General features: G+C 40.4%; 1 protein-coding gene across 1 annotated transcript in view; it reads right to left on the bottom strand.

Moving 5' to 3' along the window:
• The window catches only part of TC2N (tandem C2 domains, nuclear), a gene marked incomplete at its 3' end in the record, with an annotated part of 30,256 nt that extends 19,675 nt beyond the window's left edge, over window positions 1-10,581 (bottom strand). The window contains exons 1-2 of the mRNA XM_080683760.1: window positions 10,456-10,581; window positions 9,327-9,560 (exon numbers count right to left, since the gene is read on the bottom strand). Of these exons, the coding sequence (XP_080539886.1) occupies window positions 9,327-9,560; window positions 10,456-10,522 (301 nt within the window). The 5' untranslated portion in view covers window positions 10,523-10,581. The remainder of the gene's footprint in view (window positions 1-9,326; window positions 9,561-10,455) is intronic.
• Window positions 10,582-13,467: the final 2,886 nt, after the last annotated feature.

Raw genomic sequence — 13,467 nt, 5'->3', positions numbered from 1 at the left:
GAGGACACCAGTGAGGGCTTTGTCTGACATCTTATCAAGACATCAGTGGTAGCAGCTGCTCTTCGAGTTTGCTACACTGCCCAAGAACGACAAGAAGAAGAACAATGCCAGAAAGTCAGCTAAGAAAGACAAAGACTCAGCAAACAAATCTGGGGGCAAGGCCAAAAAGAAGTCGTGGTCCAAAGGCAAAGTTTGGAACAAGCTCAATGACCTAGTCTTGTGTTGACAAAGCACCTTATGACAAACTCTGTAAAGAAGTTCCCAACTAGAGAGAAAAAAAAAAAATGGCGGCGGAATAGACAGACGTGTCCCGAGCCTTGTCCCGGAGCAGAAAGAAAGAACAGCTGAGGGTCGCACGGGGAGTGTCTGTTGGTGAGTTAAGGGACAGCTATACTCCAGGAGAAGGTGGGGGACTGCTGGACGGGGCTCCCCTGACCGGGCAGCCCCCACTGCTGCTGGGTTCCCTCCCGGAGCCACCGGCTTGGATGCGGAGATCATGCCATCTTGAAGGGGAAAGTGGATGTTATTGGAAGCCTGAAAATCAACAACTGCGGCACCCACCGAACAGCTGCAAACCCCAGAGCACCGGTCCCCAATTGGCGCAAACACTCGGATTCAGAGAAGCTCTACACTCCACCACAGAAAGGTCAGATTTCGCCTGAGATAAGGTGAGGTCTCTGGTCCCGGCAGGACAGAGAAACACGTGCACTGCGGGAGCTGGAGGACCGGGGGAAGTCTGCGCCTAGAAAAATCCATGGCTGTTGGGGCTGGCGTGATCCGTGAATGTGGAAGGGGGTCCTCAGAGCTGCTAACAGAGGGGATCTCTAAAAAGCAACCCATTTTGATCTGACGCAGAAGGACAGCCTAAAAATTTTATAAGTGTGCCAGCTGCTTGGACGGGGGGGGGGAGGGAGGAAGGACTGCGCAGACTTGCGCGCAGCCCTGAAGTTTGCACACTTGCGCTTTCTCCTCTTTAAATCCTTGCTTCTGATTGCTGAGCCCAGTGCATGGGATCACCCAGTTGGGGACACCCTAGGAGACTGCAGGGGAAAGTTGTTTTTCTGGAAACTGGGGATCGGAATGGGGAGTGACCATTGGAGAACCAGCTCTTGGGCAGCCCACTCCCACAAACTGGTATTGAGTGCCACAGGGAAAGCAGGATCTAAGCACAGGCTAGAGAGGACCTATAGACCCGGAGGTCAATCCAGAAACACTGCCACCCAGGGGATGAATCACAAATTGACTCTTGTGTAATCAAAAATAAAGGAATACAAGAGAGTAAGACACACTGCCTGCTTAAAAATCAGGACTGGCTTACAACACTGAGGAGCAGTGGAACGCAGGGAACTGCAATACTGTCCTGACTGGGAAACAGGTGTGCCAAACAGAACACTAGAGGAAGTGAATGACCTTCACTACTGCACATTTTATTTTTATTTTTTTTATTTTTTATTTTTTTTCATCTTTTACTTAAGAAACTAACCTTTTTCTCTTTTCCTCACTTGATTTTACCTTTTTAATTATTACATTTTTATTTTCAATCAGTATTACTACTACTATTTTACCTTTTCTTTTTAAAAAAAGTGTCATTTTGTTTTCTCTTTGACTTTGAGATTAGTGTTCCACATTCTATTTACATCTTTCCTTTAGCATCATTCTACTCTATCTCAACTCTACCTTTATGCCATCACTCTCTTCCTAACTTTTTCCCTTTTGTTGTCCTGTTTCTCTTACCCTTCTCCTGCTTTAGATTCTCCCTATTGTTTCTTTTTACCCCCTGTTAAAATTTCACCCTACTTATATATCTACTTTCTAATCCCCTGCTCCGAGTTCATACACATCTCTCTCTGTCTTCACTATCCAAAAAATTGTTTTTCTCTCTGTCGTTTTGTTGTTGTTTGCTTAAATGTTGATTATATCGATTTTTTTATGCTTGTTTGTGAGATTGTTTTGCTTATTCTTTTTTTTGTTTTGTTTTTTTGTTTGCTTTTTGTTTGTTTGTTTTTTGCTTCTGTTTTCCCTCACCTCGCTTGATATTAGTTGTTGTTTGTAGTTTATATTCATCTCCAGGTACTTGTTGTTGGCATTTGCTGGGATTAGTGGCTGTTCTATTGGAGTTTTCTCCCCATATATATATATATATATAGTTTGTTCCCCTTTTCTTTCTTATTCTCTTTCTTTTCTCTCTTACTTTTTTTTTTTCCTTTTCCCAATTTCGTTTTGGCACTCCTTTCTTTCTTTTTTTTTTTCTCTTCTTCTTTCTCTCCTATCCCCTAATTTGCCTTTCTCTGGTGGTCACCTTTATTTGGGGTTATTAATATCATGAATACATTTCTGTTCTGTGCCTTGTGTGTTGTACCTGGTTGTGTTGTATTTTGTGCCTTTAAATCAACTCAGGAGAGAGAGAACTACATAACCAGACACCCAGAGAAGAGAGACCATGGGGAAACAAAGAAACAGCCCGCATATGAAAGAAAAGCAGGCATCACCAGAAAAGGAAGTACACGAAATGGAGGCAAGCAACCTGTCAGAGAAATGGTCATAAGGTGGCTGAAAAGAATGGAAGACAAATTTGACGATATAAGTAAGAACCAAGAGGAAATGAAGAACCAAGAAGAAATGAAAAATGACATCGCTGCTGTAAAGAACTCAATAGGAAGCATCAAGGATAGACAAGACTAGAAGAAGCAGAGGACTGCATCAGTGAGCTAGAAGACAAGGTAGGAAAAAATACTGAAGTAGAGCAGCTTCTAGAAAAAAAAAAAAAAAGAAGTTCCCAAGTATAAGCTTATAAGCCCAGCTGTTGTCGCTGAGAGACGGGAGATAGAGCTTCCTTGGCCAGGGACTTACTAAACTGGCTCAAGTAATTTACATGGGAAACACCAAGGGTGGGGATGCCCCAACTGCTGGAGAAGATACACAAACAAACTGTACATTTTGAAAAATAAAACGTTATTAAATAAGAAAAGAAACTGACCATATGCTGAGATACACAGAGCCAGTCTTAACAAATTATAAAGGACTGAAATCATAAAGAGTATGTTCTCTAACACCAATGCAACAAAGTTAGAAATCAAATAGCAAAACGGATAGGAAATATTTATATTGAAACATAAAGGACCAAAAAAAAAAAAAAAAGGTAATCTTTAAAAAACCAAGATTGAAAGATTTGCTCTACTGGGTATTAAGAAAGGAGTACGGGCACCAATGATAAGATCAAGGGAGCAGAACAGAAGGCCCCAAAAGAGACACCATTTTATGGATGCCTGATTTATAATCAGTGTGGCACAGCACAACAGTAGAAAAAGGGGTAAGACAACTGAATATTGATACAGAGAAAACAACAACAACCTTCATCCCAACTAAATATACTCACAAAAATTAATTTATTGTGGACTGTAGCTCTAAAATAATGTTAAAGGCAAACCAATAAAACTTCTATATTAAGTACATTTATCAGAAAGTCTTCACAGCCTTAGGGCAGAGAAGCACTTCTTAAAGGGAACATAGCCTTAATCATTACAAATTTTTAATAAACTCAACTACATTAAATTTGAAATTTTCCATTTGTCAAAAGACTATTTAAAAGAGTAAAGAGGTAACCCACAGAGGGGAGAAGATATGTGCAACAAATATAACTGACAAAGGGCTTATATCCAGAATTTATGAGGAACTCCCACAAATCAATAAGAAAAAAACAAGCAAGCCTATATGTAAATTAGCTTAAGACTTAAGCAGACACTTCAGAAGAGAGTCTATTCAAATAGTCAATAAACATGATCTGGTGCTCAATCTCATTGACCATGAGAGAAATTTAAACTCTAATAAGATACCACTACATGCTCACCAGAATGGTTAAAATTAAAAAGCTGACAATAGCAAGTGTTGGCAAGAAAGCAGAGCAATGTGAATGATCATACTCTGCTGATGAAAATGTAAATTGATATAATCACTGTGGAAAAGTTTGCTAACTTCTACTAAAGCTAATGATATTTATAACCTACAACGCCAAAATGCCATTCTGGGACATACACACAACTGAAATGCTTGTACATGTGCACCAAGAGGTAAGTACAAGAATGTTCAAAAGCATCATTTTACATTATTGCCAAAAACTGGAAAAGACTCAAATGCCCACCAACAGTAAAAATAGATGAACTGCAGTATATACTTGTTACATAAAAATATCTTATGCAGTGGTCGCCAATTGGTGGTCCGCGGATCACCGGCAGTCCGTGAGGTCTGAAAGGTTGGCGACCGCTGTCTTATCATATGCTATACAGAAACACTTCTGTATCTCATCCATTAGAAAACAATAGATAAATGCACTCTCTGTACAGATATAAAAACAAACTGAAGCTTACTAACAACAATTTGAGTAAATTTCACAAACAATGCTGACTGAAAGAACCCACAAACAAAAGAACATATACTGAATATGTTATTTCATTTATATAAAGGTCAGAAAACATACAAAAAACTAACCATAACATTTAGGAATATGCACTTAGGTGGTAAAAAGTAAGAAAAGCAAAAAAGCGATACTGATTACTCCAAAGTGACTGGAAAGGGAAAGATGGAAGCTTTGGGGCTGCTGGTTCTACTCTCTTTACTTGAGTGGTAACTATACACACGATTTGCTTTGTAATAAATCACTGCACTATAGATTTCTTTGTTCCTTTTTTCTACATGTGTTTTATATTAAGATCAAATTTTCTTCAAAGCTTATAATCACATTGGAAATAATATATACACTTCAAGTTTTTTAAATGTTTAAATTATCACCATGTTTTCACTCTTTTTGTTACATTTAAAACAGAACCCACAGTATAAAGCAGAATTTTCTGAATTAAGCTAAACAATAAAACAGGTAGCTTGACATTGAGTTCCGAAAAGAAAAATAAAATATGAGGTTATGAGGTGAGATTCTATCCTCATCCTGTTTCAAAAACAACTATGTATACAATCCAAGCACAGCTCATGGTCAGAGGGCTGCCAAGAGGGGGCTATGATGCCAGAGAGCCTAGAGACTGTGCACCCCCATGAGCTAACACTTGACTCCTTCAACACATAAACAACTACAAACGTCTGTGGTAACAAGAATAGCACTGTCAAGAGTATGACTCACCACCTTTATAGGCTATACCTAAAAAGGAATATTCTGATTTCATTTTTCCTTTATAAGTAAGCCACTACAGAATTCCAATTTTCCCCTCAAACAGACACAGTGATATCAGTTTTTAAGTTCAAGAGGAATTTCTCTCAATTTACAGAGCCACACTGTTGTAAAGTTACATGACTGCCAACACATCTCAAAAGCCCTATTTGAAATTTCAATATTAATTCAAATTGTAACCTCTGGATGGATAGGTAGGTAGGTGATGAAGCCAGCACAGTAAAAATTTAATGATAAATCTGTTTGCTATCAAAGCAGGAAGCTACAGTTGTAATCAGACTCATTAGCAAGTGAGTAAAGAAACAAAACAAATTTCAAATATTTGAAACGTAAGTCACAATTGATATTGGCCTGCTCTATCTTCTCAAAATCTCCATATCAGCCCATCACTCACACATGCATGTGCACATACAGCTTACACATATTTTACTTCTATAATTAGATACCAAGAATACTTTCCTGACTTTAGTTATATTAAGTAATTCTCTCTCCAATATGCTAAAAATCAGATGGCTTCACCACATCCTCAGTGAGCCTATAATCTAAGTTTAAGCCAATTTCTTAGTCAACTAAAAAGGTAATATTTATTAACGACACAATGAAAAAGAAGAAAAAGAAAAATGACCACATATTGCCAGGTAGGTATTTCTTACTTATTTTCTGATTATGAAAAACCCGCCACAGAAAATACTTTATATGTCTAAGAATAGATAATTTATAAATTGTGGTACATCCATATAATTTAATACTATAAAGCCATTAAAAAGTAATGAATATGAAAACATGTTCATAATATATGATGTGAATAAAATAAATTGCAAGACTGTTTACATGGCTTAATCCCAATGTTGTTAAACAGGTATGAGAGGAAGAGAAAAATCAATTAATCATGGTATCCTGTGAGCCAGAGCTTTTAAAAACTATTTTTTAGAGATATATAAAAAACAAGACATAAGGCTCATCTTCCCTTGTTTCTTAAAAAAAAAAAAAAAAAAAAAAGTCACTCCTACTAGACCTTATTCACTTATAGATAACACTAAACTCTATACCAAAACCCAAAGGCACTGGAGCGTGAATAAAAGCAATGCAGAATCTGGACAGGATTTGACTGTTGGAAAAAAGAGAGAACAGTACGAAATTAGTTACCTGTTTTTAATAACTTTTAGCCTTAGGGCAGGCCAAAGTTGGCACTGAGCAGGGCGGGTAAAACTCCAATAGAAAATCCAGTCTTTCTGGCCTAAAGAACCAGAAGGCAAAGTTCAGAGCAATCACAGCAGCTAGAAAGTAGGGTGGGAATCTTGGAAAGGAGAAAAGCCCAGATTATGTGGATAAAGTCTGCTCAAATACCTGGCTGATCCCTGAACCACACATGTGTGGGACAGACTCCAGCTAAGGGTAATAAAACTAAGCTGAGGTAAGAGCTGCCACTACCAAGTTGCGGAATCCAACCAAGTTAATTGCCTGCTGGAAAAAAAAAGGGAAGGAAAGAAAAAAAATAACCCTCTGAGTAATATAACAGATTTGAATCCCTAAAATATCATATCCAACATCCGGAACACAATCCAAAGTTACCAAACACAGAGAATCTGACCCATTCTCAAACAAAACGACAATACACAGAATTCAAACCTAGATGACCTCAATGTTAGAATTTTTAGACAAATGTGAAGTTCAAAAATATAAAAGAAAGTGGCTCACAATAATGAAAAATATATGTCTGAAACAGAAAATTCAGTGGATAGGCTTGACAACTGAATGGACATAACAAAGGAAAGAGACAAATAACTTGAAGATAGATCAATATTATCCAATCTTAAGACCAGAAAAAGAGAAAAAAGATCCGGGGTGGGAGGGGGGGGAGAAGAAGTCTCAGAAACACATAAAACAATATCAAAGAGTCCTACATATGTGTAATTGGAAACCCAGAAGAGAAAAAGGGGCAGAAAAAATATTTGAGGAAATATTCTAGGTCTTGATAGGAGTTTTTATTACACTAGTACAGTGGTCGGCAAACTCATTAGTCAACAGAGCCAAATATCAACAGTACAACGATTGAAATTTCTTTTGAGAGCCAAATTTTTTAAACTTGAGCTTCTTCTAATGCCACTTCTTCAAAATAGACTCGCCCAGGCCGTGGTATTTTGTGGAAGAGCCACACTGAAGGGGCCAAAGAGCCGCCTGTGGCTCGTGAGCCGCTGTTTGCTGACCACTGCACTAGTATATGCATTTGTCAAACTCAAAAATTACACACTTAAAACTTGGGTAGCTCACTGCATGTAAAGTTTATGTTGAAAGAAGAAGACTAAACAAATACTGAACTCTGGTAAATGATATAAATGCTTAAATATTTAGAGGAAAGTCTACTAATGTCCATAATTTACTCTGACATGCATCCTCCTCCACAGGAAAGTATTAATAATGCACAGAGAAATGAATAGATGAATATATGTGATAGGAAGTATACTAAAATGTAAAAATCTATGTGGTACATATGTAGAGGTATTTACCATTAAATTCTTTCAATTTTTCTGTGTGTTTGAAAACTTTTCATAATAAAATTTTGAGAAAAAATAATCATTGTGACTGACTGTTTCAATCCACTAGAACAAATTATTTTTAAAATACAAGAGTTACATGTTGTTTCCTCGTCATTAGTCCATTGACCTCTACAATATCAGCCAAAATTCAAGCCAATGAATCTACCTCATTCAAGCAGCTATTTAGACAGGCAAGTGTTATTTATAGACTGAGGAGCATAGTGGTGAAGAACAATGGGAAGGAAGAAAGACTACTTCATTGCTTTCTTATTTCTCTTTACACCAAACTTTAGAAAATAGTAGACAGAATGTCTTCTCTATTTACTGATCAAATCCAGAATAATTCCTCTATTTTTTCCTTCTAGACATATGAAGGATAACTGATTATAATTATACTAGTGGCCCGGTGCACGGATTCGTGCACATTGAAAGGAAATTAATTAGAAGAAAGATTCGTGTGGAAATTACATTACTGCAAAAAATCACATGTCAAAACAGTATATATAATATACTATAGAATAAAGAGGTAATATGCAAATTGACCATCACTCCAACACACAAGATGGCCACCCCCATGTGGACACAAAATGGCTGTCACAAGATGGCCGGCAGGGGAGGGCAGTTGGGAGGGACCAGGCCTGCAAGGGAAGGCAGTTGGGGGCAATCAGGCCTGCAGGGGAGGGCAATTAGGGGTGACCGGGCTGGCAGAGGAGGGAAGTTGTGGGTGACCAGGACTGCAGAGGAGGACAGTTGGGGGGGACCCAGGCCTTCAGGGGAGGGCAGTTGGGGGTGACCAGACCTGCAGGGGAGGGCTGCTGGGGGGGACCAGGCCTGCAGGGGAGGACAGTTTGGGGTAACCAGTCCAGCAGGGGAGGGCAGTTAGGGGTGACCAGGCCGGCAGAGGAGGGCAGTTAGGGGCAACTGGGCCAGCAGGGGAGCAGTTAGGTGTCGATCAGGCTGGCAGCGGAGTGATAAGAGGGTGATCAGGCTGGCAGGCAGAAGCAGTTAGGGGCAATCAGGCAGGCAGGCAGGTGAGTGGTTTGGGAGCCAGGATTGGGCCTAAACAGGCACTCAGACATCCTTCGAGGGGTCCCAGATTGGAGAGGGTGCAGGCTGGGCTGAGGGACACCCCTCCCCTCCCCCATGCACAAATTTCATGCACCAGGCCTCTAGTAGTATTATAAAATTAAAATACAACATACTTTTATATTACATATGTGCGAGTCAACATTTATTTTTAAATTGCCAGTGTGCATCATATGTACCAGACGGTCAGTCACGTGCGATTGGCGCCAGTGAGAGCTTTATATGTATAGCGCATGTACAAGTCGGTTGGTTGGACGTATGTACAGTTGGTCACTCAGCCTTTTATATAGAGAGATTATTCCTTTAAAAAAGGCCAAATATATATACAAATGTGTTGTATTATGGTCAGATTTCATAATGAAAGCTTTGAAAAATACTATACGTTAAGTTCCTCTACAGAAAGAGCAAAACACGAAAAGCAAAATGTAAAATTTGTGGGTAAAAGATATACCCTTATGTTAAACAGAGCAATAACAACATTGAAAGTCTATATGCTGATTTTTAAACCCTGGCATTTTCTTGTTTACCTTCAAGTTCTTCTAGATGTGAAGGAGTTCCTTGCGTCCTGGGCTGAATATAAGATAACTTAAACTTGGGCACCACAAATGGTACTTGTTTGCCATCAGATGGTAACTTGGAAAGTAAATAATCCTCAGTACAGCCAACCTGAGGCTTTACACAAACAGAAGCCAATGGAGGTACACAGATGGTGGTATTTTGACTACTAGAGACTGCTGTTTTAAAGTCAGTTTCCACAGAAACTGCATAGAAAAGAAGGGAAAGAAAAAGAAAAATATCACAAATATGTATTCAGATTTATATATAAAAATCTAAACCTAACATGCTTTGGTATTTATTCAATCATTTCAGAAGCAACGGCTGATACATAAACTACTCTTGGGTCCTACCAAGCACTTCTGGACTCTACATTAATTCTGCCCAGCCAATATTCGAGAAGTTAATATACTACTGCCAAAGTATATTAACATTGTAATGGTTAAAGGAGGTTTTAAAGACTCATTCCCACAAGAGTTCATACATGGAAAAACAAGTTTATTTTGAAGTTAATTTCACAATACTTTCAAGTAAAATCTAGTCATTTAAAACTACTCTCAACAAAGCAATTCTTCTTGTCAATACTAATGGTTACATCAGTCTTAAATACATAAAGCAATTCTGAAAAACCTAAATTTAGGTCTTTAAGTCTACAAAAATCTTCACCAAATCACAAAATAAAATATAACAGTACGCTGACCCTAACATGATAGCAACTCTCCTTGTGCTAGCTTCCCTGACCCACTTTGTTCGATAGAACGATATTTGATTCCTAAAATGAATGAATTAGGATGGGGAGGTAAGGGACACCCAGCGTTAATCCACTTCCTTCTTCCCACTCAGCTTGCTAACATCCTCTTCATACTTCCATACCAAATGCCACCTTCTTTGTGGGACTGGCCCAGGGTGCCTCCTGGGTTGAATTCATCTCTCTCCACTACACCCCGGGTATTTTAATATTTACCTAGCGTGCCTTATATTTATGTTTCTGTGTTCCCTCGTGCAGTTAGGAAATATGTCTCATTTATTTTTATATTACAAAATGCCACAAGTAAGGGGACATTAAATAAATGTTTGTTGAAGTCATAAAATGAAACTCACAGTTGTGCTTTTCTGTTTCACCATAGAAACATCCTCTACAGCAACTCTTTATAAATTCTGTTGCCATTACACTCAATTTCCAATATCCAGCAAAAGATGCACACTTCCAACTTTAATATTAATCTGTTGGTAGAAAAGAAAACAAGTTAAAATAATTGTGCGTAATGCCATTAGGTATCACTAAATAAATCAAATTATCTGTCTTTTTAAGATGTTCAAATATTTAGAGGAAGGTAGATTTTTGTTCCTATTTGTAATTTTTATAACCTGGGCTCCTTATAAGTTAATAAAAATGGAATTGAACAATCTCAGTGTTAAATCTGAAAAAAAGAAAATCCCCACTCTCAATTTTCTCTTTAGCCTCATATATCTAAATTGATGTCCAAGCAAAATTTGAAACATAAAATGGCCCTCATAAAAAAAGTGTGAAAAAAATTCACTGGTTACAAATCAATTCTTTTAGAACCCAAATACCTTATAATGGGGCCAATAAACAAATAATTTCATACTTTATGAGTTAGCTTAATGCTCAGGATTACACTAACAGAAAAATATACCTTAAACACTGTAACACATACATGCAACCCCATCTAAGTCACAAGTAAGATATGTTGAAAATAAAGGGAGTCTGTTAAATTTACCAGAAATGTAAGACTGTATTAGGAGACACATTTGTTGTAGGAACAGTGCACCAATCACAAGACACATTTCATGGACAAGTTAAATTGGCATTCAAGAACAAGACTCCCTCTGGCTTTTGGGTTCGAGATGGCAAATTAGGAAGATCCTGAGCTCACCTCCTCTCACTGACAACAAAACTACAACTACACACAGAACAGCTATCTCGGAAAACGACCTGAGGACTAGCAGAACAGATTTTCCACAACTACACACATAAAGAAAAAGCCACACTGAGACGGGCAGGAGGGGCAGAGGCTCAGCCTAGTCAGGACCCACCCTAACCGCCCCCATGTGGTGGCTCACAGTGGGAGGGATATCACAATTACAGAGGTCCCCCACCAAGAGCGAGGGGTCCAAGCTTCAGCCTAGGGGACCTGCACCAGTAAGAGGAGCCTCTGGCTTTGAAAACCAGCAAGACTTACTCTGGGTGAGCCAAAGGGCTGTGGGAAACCCAGGTGTGCTCTTTCTGAGTTCCAGCACGGAGGCAGCAGTTTGAAAAGCACCTGTGTCATATATGAAGGTGATAGATACATTGACCAACTTTAGGGCATGTGCTGGAGGGGCAGGGATCTTTCTCCAGAGTCCAAAGTGCTGGTGGGCACCACTTTCCTCCCATTGTTTTACTCTCTTTCCACCTAACTGGTCTGATGCCGGCAGGTGCCATTTCTGACTCTCCATTAACCTTGCGAATACTGTTCATCCCCCTAGCATTTCCCTGATGACCTCTCCAAAGCTGATTCTGCCCTGCCACACCAGTGGGCGACCTCAGCCAGCATCTGTGCACACAATGTGTCTACAACAGTCTGCAAAGCTGAAGATATGCCTTGTAAACTGTAAAGCAACCACTAAATAAGAAAAGAGGGGTTTAACTAATAAGCCAAAAAGTTGATCAAATGGAATTATAGAAAAAAAATGTTAATGTAACAGAAAGCAGAAAAAAGGGGAGGAGATAAAGAATAACTGGGGTGAACAGTAAGCAAACAGCAAGATTTATACAGCAGGTGGAACACAAAAACAGGTGGGATGAATAGGAAATAGCAAAATATACATTTAAACCTAATTATGTCAATAATCACATTAAGTGTAAATGCTTTAAATATGCCAATTAAAAGGCAGAGATTGTTAAGACTGGATCAAAAAGCATGACCCAAGTATATGCTGGCTATAAGAAATATACTTTAAATATAGACACAAATAATTTTATAGTAAAAGGGTGGATATCCCTCATGAATATAGACACAAAAATCCTCAACAAAATACTAGCAAACTGAATCCAGAAACATCCTATATAATAAAAGGGTAATATGCAAATCGACCGAACGGCAGAACGACTGGTTTCTATGATGCACACTGACCACCAGGAGGCACACGCTCAACACAGGAGCTACTGGCCAACCTCTCAGTCCCTTCCCCCAGACGGCAGGTTCCGATCGCCCGATGGCAAACAGGGAACCGTGGGTGGGTGGCGGCGGACATGGGCGGCACCAGGCCAAGGCCCCCGCCCTCTGGTCGCCCCACACACAGAGGGCGACCAGTGTCAGGGGATGGGGCTAGCGAGCAGGCAGGAACGGCCAACCTCACTGTCTCTTCCCCCGGCTGGCAGGCTCCAATCACCTGATGGTCTGATGGTGAATGGGGAACGGGGGTGGGGGGTGGCAGGGGGCAGGGCCAGCTGCCGGCAGCCAGGGAAGATGGCCCTGATCGCAGGCCAGGCCTAGGGACCATACCTGTGCATGAAATTTCGTGCGCCATGCCTCTAGTATAAGCAGAATTATACATCATAACCAAGTGAGACTTATCCTAGGATTTCAAGGCTGTCTTAACATCTGAATATCAATTCATGTAATACATCCTATCTCATAAAAGGGTAATATGCAAATTAACCGTCACTCTGTCACAAAGATGGTGGTGCCCATAGCCACAAGGTGGCAGCGCCGAGTCCCCTCAGCCCCGCCGGAGTCCCCCAGTCCTAGGGGGGCAGCCACTGAGAGCGGGCAGCGTGAGTGGCCCGGCGAAATGCTTGCTTCGTCACCGTGGCTACGAGGCAAGCGTTCCGCCTCGGCCATGGAGGGCCTCTGGGCAGCGGGCGCGGAGTGGCCGGGGCAGGATGCTTGCCTTGTCGCTGTGGCGACAAGGCAAGCATCCTGCCCCGGTCGCGGAGGGCCTCTGGGCCATGGAGAGCCTCTGGGCAGCGGGCGCAGTGCGGCCAGGTCCCGCGGAGAGCAGAGAACCACGGGGAGTGGGCCTAAGCCATCAGGGCTCCTGGATTGGAGAGGGCTCCCCTGAGGGCTCCCAGATTGGAGAGGGTGCATGTCAGGCTGAGGGACCCAC

This window comes from Plecotus auritus, assembly GCF_963455305.1.
Source record: "Plecotus auritus genome assembly, chromosome: 1".
Taxonomy (NCBI): Eukaryota; Metazoa; Chordata; class Mammalia; order Chiroptera; family Vespertilionidae; genus Plecotus; species Plecotus auritus.
This window is presented reverse-complemented; position numbering and strand designations above follow the sequence as displayed.